Raw genomic sequence first — 17,796 nt, 5'->3', positions numbered from 1 at the left:
ACCTCCTGTACTCCCGGATGGACGCGGTAGCAGCCTCACGGCCCGCCGGCCTCGTGGGGTCCCCGGCGCTTGCGTGCCTATCCCAGCCACGTCTCAGCTCCAGGCAGTCTCTGTGTCATTCCCGGCCATCCGGGATTCGGCTGCGGGTGCCTCAGTGTTCGCCGCTTTCCATGCTACAGCACCCCAATCATGCGCCAGAGGTCCACACTCCTCCCTGATCGCGGTTCTGAGGCAGTACAGCACCGGAGTTCAGGATAAATGCCGGATTATTCAGTCGGGAACTGGGAGCCTCACCTAGCGCCCCCCAACTTTCCCTATACTTCCACTGTTTTGTTTGCCTGCTTCCAATCAGTTCTAGGTGCAAGGCAAACTGGGATGTTAAGGGTCAGAAGCCGTGCATTCGTTCTTAACACCTTCTCTTACTGCATGAAACCCTTCATAGATGCTACCGACATGCAGCCATGTCTATTGTTATGAGTGAAACAGAAGTCCTCTGACTCGTGACATCCTTAAGATTGGTTTCATAAGAGGTTGAAAAGCATCCACTGCTTGCTTTATACAGTACGTCCTATTTGCCCAAAAAAATAGAGCCACTTTGAGCCTGGTCCTGAAGCCAAGGTCTCCCACTTGATGTGGCTTAGCATAAGATCAAAGGCCATAGCGCCGAATACTGCAGATAGATCATGTAAGACGAGGAATAAGAGCCTTCCCTAGTTGGCAGCATCAATGACATTGCATAGCAAGGAGACTAGAATTTTCTTTCTCTCATGCTGGTGGCAGAAGGCTGAACAGTGGCATTCCAGGAGGTGATGCTGGTCAAATCAACTCTATTGCAGGTCATCTACACATGCCTTAGACAGTTATCCTGTAGGTTGCCGGTATATAAAACTGACGTTTTGTTAACAGGCAGGTAAGAGATAATGTTTTTAGCCACTGAGAGCAAATATAGACTTTAGTAGCAAATTGATCACAAGGACCCTGTGCTTTTTGACCAGCTGCACTACAACTTTTTTGCCTACTTCTGAAAAAGACTGGCCCAGAGTCAGTATCTCTATTAGTTTGGTGAAATTAAAAGGTCTTCGATTTGAACCTAAAAAATAGAGTCTTGGATGTCTTAGACTTTCATAATGAAGAAACGGCCACCACTCTTTCTGAGATAGGAGGCACATGTGGCATTACACCGATAAAGGATTTCAATGAAAAAGAATATTTTTTGAATGATTACCAGCAATTTTCCTGTTGCTAATAAGAACTTTTTTCACAGTGAAGATCTTTTTGTGTTTGATTAGAGCTGCCTTAAACTGCAAATGATCTGTCTTTAATTTAGATATACACCATTTAGTTTTTCGTTTATGGCAAACCTGTTTTAAATTAGCTCAAAAGGACTTATAACATTGCTGATCGAATGAGGTGCGAGTCTCATTTTTTTAATTGGGACAATATAATCACTCAATCATGATTAGCTTGGTTTAAGGCTGCAAAGGCAATATATTTTTTAAGTTTGACTGTTTTCCCATGTTCCCCTATGAGGTGTAAGAATTAGTAATATCAATCAGAAAGGAGAAACATCTAGAACAATGAGGCCAGAGCCACGTGTTCTGGAAGCCCGCAAGCTGAACAACGACTTGCCTGAATAACGACTTTGCCTTAACCACTCATGTGCGTGGTTAAGGCAACGTCGGTCTAGTATTCGGGATGGGCGGGGAGAGAGGAGCGTCAGAAAGAGAAGAGGACAGGGAAGAGAGGTTCGGGGTAGTTTTTAGGGGGTGGGGAGTTTGGGGAGTTTTTAGTGGGTGGTGGGATTGGGGTAGTTTTTGTGTGAAAATGTAGGTGTTTGCTCCCCTAAATGGGCATTATAATGCCCCCACCCCTACCAAAATAGGCACAGTCTTTCACCCCCCCCCCGGGGTGCAGTTGAGGGCAATAGCCAACCCCCACCTTACACAACTTCTGGGGTATACCCGGTTAGGGGGTATTCTACTAGGTAGCCCACCAATACCTCCCGTCCACCCAAGAGACCCACATCCGTGAGCAAGTCCCCAGGCAAACAAACGGTATGTCCGACTGAGTATCGCATCCATACATTGTCCAGGTGCACTGCCTCCCCCGCAAATGTCATCACATTATATCATCAATGACCCAAATACCCACAAAAGTTCCAGCTGAACCACGCTGTTGGCATCTCATCCCCTCAGTGTCCGATCCCATCGCCCAAGGGAACTGTCACTCCACGTCATCCAAAGATGCCCCTGAAGGCCCACCACGCTCAGATGCCACCCTCCACCGTGTTTTTAGGGACTTAAGGAAATCTTCCACCTGTTGCCGTTTCGTATAGATTGTTTGGGTGCCCTGATAAGTAACTCGAAGACGTGCAGGATACAGTAATGCATAGTCTATCTGAGCTTGTCTTAACTTCTGTTTGACCACTATGAATTTGCGTCGTTCCTCCTGCACATGCGGGGTAAAGTCGGGAAAGACAGTGAAGGTCACCCCGTTATAATTCAGTTGTTGTTTTTCCCTGGCCACTCGTAAAACCGCATCCCTATCTCTGTAGTTCAATAGACGTGCGGTGATGGGCCAGGGTGCAGATCCGGGCGGAGGGCGGGGACCAAGCGCACGATGCGGCCGTTCTGCTATAAAGTGGGATGATAGGGACTCCACTCCTATCACCGCCGCAAGCAGCTGTTCAATGTATTTCTCCATCTGACCTGTATTTGTACTTTCTGGTATACCAAGCAAGCGCACATTGTTACGGCGACTACGCACTTCAATGTCCTCATTTTTGGCAGCTATAAGCTTCAGGAGCTTATCCATCTGGGTCATCGCGCTTTGCATTTGTGCCGTGGTATCCTCCGTCCCTGAAATCCTCTGCTCCGCCTCTGTAATCCGAGTTTCGTGGCTATCAATTTTGTGGGCGATAGCATCCATACGACCAGTGAACCCGTCCATCTTCTCTACCACTGTTGCAAACCCCTGTCGCATCTCTTTTAGAATCGATTGCACGTCTCCACCAAGCCCCTCCTGTTGAGTAGGAGATGTGACCTCTTTTACACGCTCCCCTTCCGCCATTGGCTGGTGAGAGCACTTCTTAGATTCAAAAGTAAGCCTCTGCTGACACGCGTCAGACTTCCCCATCCTGTGTCCGACACCCAGAGAGAGGCCCACCAGCAGGAAACACCCAGGCAGCCAGAAGGCCCAGTACACTCACCCTTGTTCACCTAATGTGCCACAATCCACCTATATAGGGACACGACAGAGCTATTGCCTGCGTAGTAGCATCAATATCCTTCCTTCTGTGTCGCCACCAGCTATATTAATCCGCTGCACCCGGTCTGGGCCACACCACAACCTATCCCCTCTTCTGCACTATCAATGATCTGTGATACGAGACTGCCACCATGCATTCCTCTCCGAGGCTGATTAGCTCCTGGCCAGCGGTGCAAGGCGATCCGCAACGCTCCACAGTCAGGGCGCTCCGAGTGTTCCTCACCAGCCCGTCCTGCGCTTAATCAGATGCCCGCTGCGCCGCTCCCCAGCTCCCCTCCGGCAACCAACAGTAACAACAGTGGGCCATTCAAGGCAGATCCACCAGGAATAGCAACAGTTCTGGCAGCATAATTTATGAGGCCAGGGTCCCCCCCAACGTCCAAGCGGCGATACCGCTATCACCTTCAGAGCCTCCGAGTGGGCTAATCCGAGTGGTATGCTCCGCATCCACCCCTTTTCGAACGCCAATGCCTCCCTGGGCGCCGGTCGCAGAGCCCAGCTCGAAGGCCCCTCTGCCTGCAATGGCCACTCAAGGCTTCGGGAGCACCCAGCCGGCTAAGCACTCCCACGTCCTCTCACCTCGTGAAGTTTCTCAGCAAATCTGTAGGAGCGTTGTGGCGGCGGGAAAGACCCAGCATGGGTCGGATGTCACCTCCTGTACTCCCGGATGGATGCGGCAGCAGCCTCACGGCCCGCCGGCCTCGTGGGGTCCCCGGCGCTTGCGTGCCTATCCCAGCCACGTCTCAGCTCCAGGCAGTCTCTGTGTCATTCCCGGCCATCCGGGATTCGGCCGCGGGTGCCGCAGTGTTCGCCGCTTTCCATGCTACAGCACCCCAATCATGCACCAGAGGTCCACACTCCTCCCTGATCGCGGTTCTGAGGCAGTACAGCACCGGAGTTCAGGATAAATGCCGGATTATTCAGTCGGGAACTGGGAGCCTCACCTAGCGCCCCCCAACTTTCCCTATACTTCCACTGTTTTGTTTGCCTGCTTCCAATCAGTTCTAGGTGCAAGGCAAACTGGGATGTTAAGGGTCAGAAGCCGTGCATTAGTTCTTAACACCTCCTCTTACTGCATGAAACCCTTCATAGATGCTACCGACATTCAGCCATGTCTATTGTTATGAGTGAAACAGAAGTCCTCTGACTCGTGACATCCTTAAGATTGGTTTCATAAGAGGTTGAAAAGCATCCACTGCTTGCTTTATACAGTACGTCCTATTTGCCCAAAAAAATAGAGCCACTTTGAGCCTGGTCCTGAAGCCAAGGTCTCCCACTTGATGTGGCTTAGCATAAGATCAAAGGCCATAGCGCCAAATACTGCAGATAGATCATGTAAGACGAGGAATAAGAGCCTTCCCTAGTTGGCAGCATCAATGACATTGCATAGCAAGGAGACTAGAATTTTCTTTCTCTCATGCTGGTGGCAGAAGGCTGAACAGTGGCATTCCAGGAGGTGATGCTGGTCAAATCAACTCTATTGCAGGTCATCTACACATGCCTTAGACAGTTATCCTGTAGGTTGCCGGTATATAAAACTGACGTTTTGTTAACAGGCAGGTGAGAGATAATGTTTTTAGCCACTGAGAGCAAATATAGACTTTAGTAGCAAATTGATCACAAGGACCCTGTGCTTTTTGACCAGCTGCACTACAACTTTTTTGCCTACTTCTGAAAAAGACTGGCCCAGAGTCAGTATCTCTATTAGTTTGGTGAAATTAAAAGGTCTTCGATTTGAACCTAAAAAATAGAGTCTTGGATGTCTTAGACTTTCATAATGAAGAAACGGCCACCACTCTTTCTGAGATAGGAGGCACATGTGGCATTACACTGATAAAGGATTTCAATGAAAAAGAATATTTTTTGAATGATTACCAGCAATTTTCCTGTTGCTAATAAGAACTTTTTTCACAGTGAAGATCTTTTTGTGTTTGATTAGAGCTGCCTTAAACTGCTAATGATCCGTCTTTAATTTAGATATACACCATTTAGTTTTTCGTTTACGGCAAACCTGTTTTAAATTAGCTCGAAAGGACTTATAACATTGCTGATCGAATGAGGTGCGAGTCTCATTTTTTTAATTGGGACAATATAATCACTCAATCATGATTAGCTTGGTTTAAGGCTGCAAAGGCAATATATTTTTTAAGTTTGACTGTTTTCCCATGTTCCCCTATGAGGTGTAAGAATTAGTAATATCAATCAGAAAGGAGAAACATCTAGAACAATGAGGCCAGAGCCACGTGTTCTGGAAGCCCGCAAGCTGAACAACGACTTGCCTGAATAACGACTTTGCCTTAACCACTCATGTGCGTGGTTAAGGCAACGTCGGTCTAGTATTCGGGATGGGCGGGGAGAGAGGAGCGTCAGAAAGAGAAGAGGACAGGGAAGAGAGGTTCGGGGTAGTTTTTAGGGGGTGGGGAGTTTGGGGAGTTTTTAGTGGGTGGTGGGATTGGGGTAGTTTTTGTGTGAAAATTTAGGTGTTTGCTCCCCTAAATGGGCATTATAATGCCCCCACCCCAACCAATATAGGCACAGTCTTTCACCCCCACCCCCCCCCCCCGGGGTGCAGTTGAGGGCAATAGCCTCCGCTCTAGCCCCCCGGGCTGAAAGGACACTAGGCACCAGGGATTATTGTTTTTTCACATATAATAGAGGAATAGAGGCTGCCCACAATGGGCATGCCAATGCACCCACACCCAGCACAAAAGGGACAGTCTTTCTGTCCCCCAGGAGGTAGATGGAGGTTATTACCCCCAATCTGCCCCCCAGGGGGGTTAGAAAGCCCACTAGACACCAGGGGTTTTTTTTCTAAAAGAGGGGTGGGGGCAGCCCAAAATGAGCATGCTAATGTCCCCATCCCCCAAACCAAAAGGGACAGTCTTACTGCCCCCGTAGAAGCAGGTGGGGGTCTGGGTTTCTCTAGATGGCCGCCGAGCCAAAACGCAGGTGCCCCAGTCTATCACAAAACAACCTATTTTTGCAAAGGGGGCACCTGCGTTTTTGGGCCTGGGCTCGGTGGCCATCTTGGGAAACCTACTAAACCCAGACGTGTCTGAAAACTAGACATCAGGGGGAGTCCAGGGAGGTGTGGCTTTTGTTGATCCCCAAAGTTTTTAACCCAGAATTCCCTGCAAACCTACATTTTAGCAAAAAAAGTAATGTTTTCCTCACTTTCTGTGTGGGAAAGTTGTGGCATCAACAGGCCCACACAAATTTGCCCCCACCCAGCATTCACCAACGTCATCTGATAAAAATGCCACCTTGCTTGTGTGGGTGGGCGAAGTGCCTGCAACAGGTAAGGGCTCAAAACATATTGTGGAGGCCTTAAAATTATCAATTACAAAAGGACCTGGTTTTTGCAAGGGGTCATCTGCGTTTTTGGTCCCGGGCTCGGTGGCCATGTAGAGAAACCTACCAAACCCAGCTATTTCTAGAAACTAGATATCCAGGGGAGTTTAGGGAGGTGTGGCTTGCGTGGATGCTCCAATGTTTTCTTACCCAGACTCCCCTGTAAATCTCACATTTTGCCCAAAAACACATTTTCCCCACATTTCTGTGTGGGAAAGTTGTGGGATCACTGGGCCGACACACATTTCCTACCACCCAGCATTCCCCCAGGTCTACTGATAAAAATGGTACCTCACTTGTGTGGGTGGGCCAAGTAGCTGCTACAGGGAAGGGCCCAAAACCTATTTTGGAGACATCAAAATTATCTATCACAAAACAACATGGTTTTGCAAGGGGGCACCAGCGTTTTTCGTCCTGGCCTCGGTGACCATGTTAATGAAACCTACCAAACCCAGCTATTTCTGAGAACTAGACACCCGGGGAATTGAGGAAGGTGTGGCTTGCATGGATGCCCCAATGTTTTCTTATCCAGAATCCCATGCAAATCTCACATTTTGCAAAAAAAAAATCACATTTTCCTCATATTTCTGTGTGGGAAAGTTGTGGGATCACCGGGCCATTACAAATTTCCTACCAATCGGCATTCCCCAAGTCTTACGATAAAAATGGTACCTCACTTGTGTAGGTAGGCCTAGTGCCCGCAACAGGAAACGTCCCAAAACACAACATGGACCCATCACATTTTTCCACAGAAAACGGATCCATTTGTTGCAGTGTCTAGCTGTGAATGTTGGGCACTAACACAGGGAAACCTAGCACACCTAGGGAAACCTAGCAAACTTGCGCATTGTTTAAATCTAGACAACCAGGGGATTCCAGGGAGGGGTGACTTGTGTGGCTCTCACCAGGTACTGTTACCCAGAATCACTTGCCAAGCTCCAACGTTGTAAAAAAAAAAAAAAACATTTTCCTCACATCTCTGTGATGGAAGGTTCTGGAATCTTTGGGGAGCCACAAACTTCCATCCAATCAGCATTCTCCCAAGTCTCCCAATAAAAATGATACCCCACTTGTGTGGGTAGGCCTAGCGCCCGCGACAGGAAACAGCCCAAAATGCAACATGGACCCATCACATTTTGAGGCGTCATTTTACTCTGGAGACCGAGTGGAACACTAGGAGGTAGGACATTTTTGCCGGCAAGGTGATTCCAGACAGAAATGTAAGGAGAATGTGATTTTTTAAGCTAAATTTGAGCTTTGCAGGGGATTCTGGGTAAGAAAACGTTGGGGGATCCATGCAAACCATACACCCTTGGACTCCCCCGGGTGTCTATTTTTCAGAAATGTCTGGGTTGCGTAGAGTTCCCTAGATGGCCGCAGAGCCCAGAACCCAAAAAAAAGGTGCCCCCCCGTTGCAAAACCAGGTTGTTTTGTGATAGATACTTTTGATGTCTCCAAAATACATTTTGGGCCCTTCCCTGTTGCAGGCACTTGGCCCACCTACACAATTGAGGTACCATTTTTATCGAGAGACCTGGGGGAATGCTGGTTGGTAGGAAATTTGTGACTGCCCGTGATCTCACAACTTTCCCACCCAGAAATGTGAGGAAAATGCAATTTTTTCAGAAAATGTTGGATTTGCAGGGGATCCTGGATTCCCCTGTGTGTCTAGATTTTAAAAATGTACAGGTTTGCTAGGTTTCTCTAGGTGCCAGCTGAGCCAGGGCTCAAAGTCCACAGCTAGGCTCATTGCAAACAAGGGTCAGTTTTCAGTGGAAAAATGTGATGTGTCCATATTGTGTTTTGACCCGCTTCCTGTCGCAGGCACTAGGGGAACACAGAATAGTAGAAGTGTTATTACTAATTGTCTTTCTATGCATTTCTACCTTCCAAATGTAAGACAGTGTGTAAAAAAGAAGACATTTTGAATAATGCCCTCTAATTCACATGCTAGTATGGCTTCCACACAAATTCAGAGATGTGTAAATAACCATTACTTCTAAACTCCATATCTTGATTGCATTTCTGAAATACTTAGGTTTCCTTGGTTCCTAATTTTCATTATTTATATTTCACCAAATGAATTGCTGTATACCTGGTACTCAATGAAAAACCATTGCAAGGTGCAGCTCAGTTATTGGCTCTGGGTACCTTGGGTTCTTGGTGAACTTACAAGCACTGTATATCCCCACAACCAGACTGGTCTCATGAACGTAACAGTAAATTGCCATAGCTAGAAGAAGGTACAGGTGAAAATGTAGGCACAAATGGCTGTTTTTTCCAAATTAATTCAAATATTTTTTTATTTGAAACCTTGAAGGGTCTATACAAATGACCCCTTGCTGAATTCAGACTTGTATCTACTTTTCAGAAATGTATAGATTTCTGGTATCCATTATTCGTTTCACACCCATTTCTACCACTAACTCTAAGGAGGTTGAAAGCACAAAAATTAGGAAATAGGCTATGTCCCAGTAAAATGCCAAAACTCTGTAGACAATTTTGGTTTTCTGACAAAAGTCTGCCTGTCCTTGAAAGCTGGGAAGACTGTGAATTTAACACCACAAACCCTTCTTTAATACCATTTGCAGGGAAAAAACAGATGCTTTCTTCTGCAGCACTTCCCCCCCCAAAAAAAAAACAAATTTAGCTGTATTTTGTCTAATTTCTCTGGCCCCTCTAGGGAAATCCACAAACCCTGGGTACCTTTAGAATCCTCAGGATGTTGGAAGAAAATGACACAAATTTGGCGTGGATACCTTATGTGAACAAAAAGGTATGGGGGGGCTAAGCCTGAACTACCCCAAATAGCCAAAAAAGGGCATGGTACGGGGGCCTGGCAGCAAAAGGGTTAAACAAAGGGACCCAGAGTTTATGATCGGCGACCACCTGGAAATGCCAGCCACACAGGTAGAGGTGGAAGTGGCGGCATGCCCACTGTATTGCCAGCTCTTCCCTTTCGATCTGAGTGTATCTTGTTTCTGGGTCAGAGAGTGCCCTGCTTCCATAGGCAATGGGAACCCCTGGCCCTCTGTTTTTTCTTGCAAGAGTACAGCCCCTAGCCCCATCGGGCTAGTGTCAACCACCAACTCTATCTTCCTGTGCGGGCTGAGATACACCATTGTGGCATCATCGAGGAGGGACGCTTTCACATGCCTGACTGCTTGTTCTGCTGCTGGTACCCACTTACATGGGTTCTCCACCTTCTTAAGGGCTTGTAGTGGCTCTAATAAGGTGGCCAGAATTTGGATGAACCTTCCACAGTATGTTGCCATACCTAGAAGACGTCATACTTCCATGGGGGCTTGTGGTATGGACTTGCTTCTGATGGCCATAACCTTATTAGGTTCCACCTTGATGCTATCATGTGAAAAGATATAGCTGAAGAATTCGACAGAGTTTTGGTAGAACAAACATTTTTCTCAGTGCAGCGCCAAGCCACAGTCCGGCAGTCGTCTCAGGGAGGCCCAGAGCCACTAGTGGTGTTCTTCTAGACTGTCTGAAAACCAGATCAAAATGACATTGCTTATGTTTATTACACCAAGCATCCCAGAGAGAGTTTACCTGATAGTGTCCTGAAACACCTCTATGGCTGATCATAGGCCAAATTTGAGTCTTCGATATTGCCTGAGGCATACATGCATGCAAAATGTTGTGATATATCTTCTAGCTGGCTCAAGCTCCAGCTCGTGGTAGCCAGTGTTCAAGTCTAATTTCGAAAACCACTGGGCACTGTTCAGGTCCGCTATGATGTCATCCATGGTTGGTGTGATATGGCACTTCCTCTGAATTGCTTTGTTGGGGAGCCTCATGTCTACGCATAGCCTAATGGCTCCAGGCTGTCTTGGCTTTGGTGCAATAACTAATGGGGATACCTAGGGCATGGAGCCATCACCCTTCTTTATGACTCCTCTTTGTTATAGATTCCGATAGTGCTCTCTCCACCTGCGGCCTCAAGTCGAAGGGGACTCTCCTGTGTCGCAGCACCGTGGGTTTGATTGTTTCATCGATATACAGGTGATTTGTTTTCCTCTTTAGCTTGCCAAGGTCAGTGAATAGATGAGGGAATTCTTGCAGTATTGCTGCCACATGCAAATCGTGCACCTGTTTTGCAGACAAATGTCAGTTCTAGATCTTTTGCTGTGTGACACCCTGGCAATGAGCCTGTGCTTCCCTCAGTGATATGGAACTTTGCCTTGAATGAGGGGCCTTCACTCTTGACGTTGACCTCTATGGTTTTGTAAGTGTAGATCCTTGTTTTGGTGAGACACAAAATGGGGTGGTCGTGATCTGGTTGTATTGTACTGAGTTCATGATGTTCAGAAGCGGCAGTATATATCAAAGCTGTGATTGTTGTACGCCCTATGGCGATCATGCACATGGGAGGTAGTCTCATCTTGTGGCCTTCTCTCCCGGCCTAACGATATTATAAAGACATCATCTTCATCATCCAGGTACGCCCGTGCTCACTATTGGTGGGTGACCCTTCGGCTTCCCGCTTGTCTAGGGATAGCTGTTGTAGGGCTGCTGCCGTAGCTCTTGGGTTTTCCCTATTGGGCCCTTGTTTAGTGCTCCTGCACACTTTGGCAAAATGATTGATCTTGCCACACTTTGAACATGCACGCCGCTTTGCCGGGCAGATGTTTGGGGTCTTGTGCGCCAGACCACAGTTGCTGCATTTTCTGTTTGGTTGTCCAGAGGTGCTCACTAGGTGGGACGGTGCTGGGCACCTTTAAATCACGTTGACTCGTTCATCTATCACCTTGACGCTTGTCGGGTCCCTGGCAGTGGCCACGCTTCTTCCCAGAGCTGCTCCCATATCTACAGCCCTGCTGTTTGACAGTTCTTGAGATAGGCCTAGAATTTTGTACAACGAAATCCCCAGCTGCCTCAGAATGAGATGTCGGAGCACCACTGATCTGCGCCCTTGGATTATCTGGGCGCAGATTTCTCCTGGCTGGTCTGGCTTCACACACATGCTTGCCAGCTTTCACAGGCACTCATAGAACATGTTCTCTGACTCATACTTTGCCCATCGTGCCTGGAGTATCTTGGAGCGCTATTAATCCACATTGAGCTGCAGGTCAAAGTGCCTATTTAAGGCTGCTACCGCGGTGTTGAAGTCAGCATCTCCTCCTGTGTTCGGTAGTGTCTTGAACAGATCATACAGTTCTGCCCCACTAAAAGGCATTAGTAGTGATTTCTTAATGGCTCGATCAGTTTCTCGGGTAGCATGAAAGTAGTGTTGTAGGTTCCCAATCCAAGAAAGCCATGTCGCTGGTCTGTCATGTTGTTCTGAATATTACACTTGCCTTGCACTTGCGTATGTGTTGTGTCTTGGGGGTGAGTAGGTTGTTCACTCACACTGTGCACTGTCCCCTGCTTTTCCCCTTTTTTTCCTTTTTCTTTTCAATATTTTGGTGCTCATACAAGTTGATAATGGCAGAGTGAGTGTCCCTTAGCACCACATCATGTCAAGTAATGACCTGAGGTGCAAAACCCAGCTCATCCTTCGCAGGTAGTGCACATGGTGCCTCACCTGTGTTTCCAGTGCTGGGTGGCCCACAATCGCCTCCGCTACTCTGAGCGGGACCCACAATCACTGCTGGGCTGATTCACTTAATGGCACACATGGCGCTGCAGCACTCGTGCAGCAGACCTCTTTGCATGGCCTCAACAGCTGCAGGGTGCGGTGCACAAGTTGTGCATCAGGTGGCGCTGCAGGTGTGCCAGTCATGTGCTGAAGAGCCCCCGAATCCAGGCTTGGAGCAAACAGGACAAACCACGGTCACTGACGGGGGCAAAGCTGTCACTTGGCAGAGCAGGATTGGGTCTCACCAGTAGGTAGGGTCTGTCCTTTACCATCACAGTCAATACTGGAGAGTGCCACAGTTTATGACCACAGGCCAGTGTGAGTGCAGGTCACTGTGGGCCATCGGGTGCACAGCACGCAAAAGCTGTCTCTGTCCCTCGTAACCAGTGCTGTGTCCACGGCCCTGTGGACACTGAGCATGCTGTGGAAACAGATCGTGATGCACAGAATGAGACACACACACTCAGTGTACTATTCGGCAGTGGCCTCGAGCGACCACCCATTTGTTTATAGCCTCAGGCTGCACCCGGCCCTCGGCGTAGTAAACTGCAGCAAATGTATGGTAGAGGCTGGATGGCACTCTACAACCAGTATTTATGTAGTGTGCTCAGTGTGAGAGCCCGACGTGGAGGGCTGGCTTTGGCTTATAGCGATAGTCAGCCAGATGGAGTAAAGCAATAAATAACAGTAAAATGCCATACCACAGATGAAAGTAGACAGCTGAGAGAGAGATAATTTAGGAAAGCATGCTAGCTAAAGAGCTAGCTCAAACTCAACTCGGACAAGACCAAAGTCCTCATCCTGGGACCCACCCCCTCAGCTTGGGACGACTCCTGGTGGCCCGCTGCATTGGGAAACGCCCCGGCCCCAGGGATAACGTACAAAAGCTCAGCATCCTAGTGGACTCCTCCCTCACAATGAGCCCCCAGATCAATGCAGTAGCCTCTTCATGCTTCCACACCCTTCGCCTGCTTCGAAAGACATTCAGATGGGTCCCCACCAGATCCAGAAAGACGGTCACCCATGCACTCACCAGCAGCAGACTTTTTTTAAAAAAAACCTCTTTTTATTAACAATCATCGACTCCCAGCAGGAAACCAGCAGCAGACTTGACTACGGCAACACACTGTATGCTGGTGTCACCCAGAAACACCTTAGGATACTACAGAACGTTCAAAATGTCGCAGCCAGACTGGTCCCCAACATCCCCCGCTGCAGCCGCATCACCGAACACCTTCGAGAACTTCACTGGCTCCCAGTGAACAAAAGAATACCTTCAAACTCCTCACACGCACCCACAAAGCCCTCCCCGATGCAGGACAAGCATATCTGAACCACCACCTCTCATTCCATGTACCCACCAGATACCTCCGCTCGGCCCAACTGGCCTTGGTCACTGTCCCACAGATCCACAAGACTAGAACTGGAGGAAGATACTTCTCCTACCTGGAACACCCTGCCTCTCCACCTCAGGCAATCCCCGTCGCTGACCCAATTCAAGAAGATTATGAAGATATGGCTCTTCGACTGAACTCCAACGCCCAGACAGATCATCAGCCTCCCCTGTCACCCCTCAGCTCCTTGAGACCCTCACGGGTGAGTAGCAGTGCTATACAAACCCCTGGTCTATTGATCAATTGAAAGGGCAATGCCCAAATATATTACAGAAAGCATATTTACAGCTCAAGTTAAAAAATTCAATTTTGCATGGACAAACAAATAATGATGCACAGGTCATATAGCGTACATCTGTGACCATACAGTATCAAATAAACGTATAATTTAACAAGTGAGATTGAAGCTATCATGTTTATATGAGGCAATATGGGGCCACACATCAAGGTAAAGGGCCTGGGGTACCGATGATGAAGAGGTTAACATGTACATACAAAGCATACTGAGGGTATTCAGCTGCAGGTATTACCAGTGGTATTGATTACCAAGTTTAGTCTGCGGAATCATCAGTGCCATTGGTTTCTGAAGTTAACAGATAGGCTCGGAGGGGCTGCCAAATGTCTTTGGGTCTGGAGGTTGGTGGCTGCAATGAGATGTAGGTTTCGCTGGTGGTGTCGCAGTATATCATGTCTTTCAACCAATCATCTGTGGTGGGAACCCTTCTGCTGTCCCAGTAGAAGGCTATATATCACTTTGCTAATAATAGTGCGATGGCAGTGAAGCATCTTAGTCCTGGACTTAGTGGTTTGACACATCCCAGCAGTGCCATCATAGGGTCTGGGTCAGTGGTATGTTCTATCATGGTTGAAATTAAGGTGAAAACTTCCCCCCAGTATGTATGGATGACAGTGCAGTTCCGAACCAAATGTACAAAATCGGTATATTCGGCTGTGCTTTTGGGGCATTGGTGTGATCTCGAGAAATCGATCTTTGCTAGGGCCTTTGGTGTAGTGTGCAAGCGGTGTGAATACTTGTAATGGAGTAGTTTGTGCCTATGGTTGGTGGAGATCTGCTTTGTTTGTATGCAGCAATGATGCCAAGTTTTGTCTGGTATGGAGTGCCCCAAATCATGATCCTGTGCCACATGGGATTTATCTGTTCCGGAAGGCTTCAATGCTAGGCATGTCTGTCATAGTCAGGAAACTAATCTACCCATTTCTGTGATTGAGATGACTAATGACGGAGGGAAATCAGCCAGTTCTTCGGGATATGTGGATAGTTTTTTACGTAGTGTGCTGTGCATTCGGCTGAAGATGTAGCGATACATAGGTGTGGATTCCCCTGTGGCCGTGAGTATGTCATGTGTGTTCACCTTACCATTCAAAAGAAATCCCCTACTGTGTAGTGCTGTCACAGTTCGTTGTACAAGTTTCCCTTGATATGATCTAGTCGACTGTTGAGGGTGTCAAAGCGGGCCATTGATCTGAACACAAAGCTCTGCTGGAATGGCGGTTGCGCAATCCAAAGGTAATGGGGCAGGGTCATCGTGTGGGTGCTCTTCGGTGTCGGATAGGGAGTGCTGGCGCCTCTGCCCTTTGGCCGGGTCAAAGGAGAGTTTATTTTGCTTGGGTTCACTGCGCCCCATCATGTGCACTGCAGGGGCAGTCTAATAGCGGGTTTGTGGGTGTTAGGTGGAGGATGGATCACCCCTAGTTCGTGGACAGTATGTGCTGTAGCTAGGGCCCATCACGCAGCCACTGGGGCACGTCTTTTTTTCAGATAGGGTGCTGTAAGGGTTTGCGTTGGGAGCGCTATGTTAGGAAGTGCAGTTTACTATCCCCTGTCATCATATGTGCAATCAATGGCCTCTTCAAAATTGGGTCCCACCAGCAGCAGGAGGGTGCTTGCTAATGTGGTGCCTGTCTTAATTTTGAAGCGTTTTCACACTATGACTGGTTCACAGTGGCCCCCCACTTGTGTTGATGAGGGCGGAATCCGTGGGCACAGAGTGCTAATGTTAGCACACTGAGACACGATCTTCCCTCCCCGGCATGAAGATAGCCTCTGGAATGTGGGGGTGAGAACTTGTCCGATGTAGTCCTGTCCCAACTCCCTACTCACATGGCCACGTCTGCATGCGGCCCGGCCAAATAGTATCATAGGCTTAGGCCCAAAGTCTTATCGCCATGGGTGTTGCAACGCAGGCCGGGACCAGGATCGCCAGTTCCTGGGGCGACCACAGTGTAGTGGAGTCATTTCAACGGGCTCTGTGTGAGGCCGGTACACCCCACAGCCCCACCCTCAAGCTTGCCATTACCCCTGTAGCCAGAAAGGCCGTAGCGGTCAGCTGCTGATGGTATGCCTCAGGTTGTGTCCCCGGCCGTCGGGAATGCAGTTCCTAAATGTGTAGAGGGTTGTCAGTGGCATGAGAATGCCTGCACATAGATGCAGAACTGCAGTTGATATGGGCACTCAACGCCACGCAGCCATCTTGGTCGCCTGCTTTGCCACTCCCCACAGCTCAAGTTTAGGCCACACAGCAGCTCATTGAGATTACAAGGAAGAATACAGGAGAAGCTTATTTTCACATGTAGCCTGCGCATCGTCAGTGATTATGCTGAAAATTTGGCAATGGTCCAGCCTACCTGGACCAACATTGGACACTCCTATTTGACAGTATTTATGATAATAATTTAAAGAAAGATGTCAATAACGTGTACTTCACTAAGCCCCTTTAATTTGCTACTCACACGAACAGTATTGTATTTTACTTTGTAAAAAGGGATGTGGATGGGCAAATCATTTCAAATAGATTGTAAAGACGTTGATAAACTAATCAATTATACCTAGAATACATTTTGCCTTTGCTGTATGTTATGTGTTTTTTCATTGATCCTTGATTTCGGGACTTTGTTATATGAGCTCTCTACTGTCATACTAATTTCTTACTGTTATTTGTGAGTATTTTTCAAACATTTACACATATTAACTCCGGTGACTTTTATTGTTTTGGAAATATTAAATTATGACTCTCACCTTAGATGACCATTTTCCCTAAAACTAAGTGACATCTAAGGCTCTTAACCTGCACTTATTTAATGTCATGTACTGCAGTGAATGTTAGCACATATTAATATATCTTGTTTTCTGTGTCATAGACGGTGGACTGTAGCAATTGCACCTAAAACAAAGTGTGGTTAGAAGCATATTTGATATTTCGAAAGCCATGTGTAGATCCCTCTTTCACTTCTGAAAATTTCAAACATTTTGGAGACAGTAATCTGCTCATGAGAAGAATTCCAAACTGTGTGTGGGCCAAAATTAATGAGAAATGTGCTAAATTAATTTGTGTTTCTTGCCTTACTGACAGTATTCTCTTATGGATCTGCTTTCCAAAATGGTGGTGGGACAACCTCACTTTGTTCGGTGTATTAAACCCAATGATAATCGTGAAGCCATGAAATTCTCCAAAGAACGAGTGCTGGTTCAGCTACGGTACACTGGAATTCTGGAGACTGTTAGAATACGTCGCCAAGGATATTCTCACCGCATCCTTTTTGACGAGTTCATAAAAAGGTAGGACTCTGTCAGACAGCTTGAACCAAGTCCGATTAAAGCTGAATTTATCACTGTCTTTTAGGTCCCTGAGGAAATGTATTTGTTTTTATTGAAATGTTATTTTATTTAACTATTTTTACATGAGAACAAAACCACAAGGGAGTGGATCACTGGATCACACTCCTTTGGGTGATCACTGGATCACAAGGGAATGGACACTTTGCAGATAACATGGTAGGATCGTTAAAAAAACCTGGGTTCTAAAAGTAGAGAAGTCAAGCGGGAAGACCAAAACATCCGCATTTAAATTGAAAATGGAGATGCAGTCAAGCCCTTCTCTTGAAATTAGAAAGTCCACTGGTTTAGTTTGAATTTAATAATATAAATGAAGTGCCTCGTTATCATCTATTTCCAACTACCATACCACCAATAGGCACCACCCAGCTCACTTTTTAAGCTTATAATTCCTATACACTCTGAAGATGTCAAGTCGAGGCTAAAGTTATGTAAGAGCTGAAAGGAGGTGTATAAGCAGTCATGGCAAATCTTTCTTTTCTCTTAAAACATTGATTAACGTGCCTGAATACTTCTTTTTGGCCTCATGGTTTCCTCCAAGCATTAAATTAACGTAG

The 17,796-nt window shown here is 47.3% G+C and overlaps 1 protein-coding gene across 4 annotated transcripts in view; it reads left to right on the top strand.

The window, feature by feature from the left end:
- Window positions 1-17,796, top strand: part of MYO3B (myosin IIIB) — a 2,253,613-nt gene that overhangs the window by 1,700,369 nt on the left and 535,448 nt on the right. For all 4 annotated transcript variants that reach the window (XM_085645333.1, XM_085645331.1, XM_085645332.1 and 1 more), the window contains one exon: window positions 16,977-17,182. In XM_085645333.1, the coding sequence (XP_085501459.1) occupies window positions 16,977-17,182 (206 nt within the window). The remainder of the gene's footprint in view (window positions 1-16,976; window positions 17,183-17,796) is intronic.

Source organism: Triturus cristatus, chromosome 3_1 (assembly GCF_964204655.1).
Source record: "Triturus cristatus chromosome 3_1, aTriCri1.1, whole genome shotgun sequence".
Taxonomy (NCBI): Eukaryota; Metazoa; Chordata; class Amphibia; order Caudata; family Salamandridae; genus Triturus; species Triturus cristatus.
This window is presented reverse-complemented; position numbering and strand designations above follow the sequence as displayed.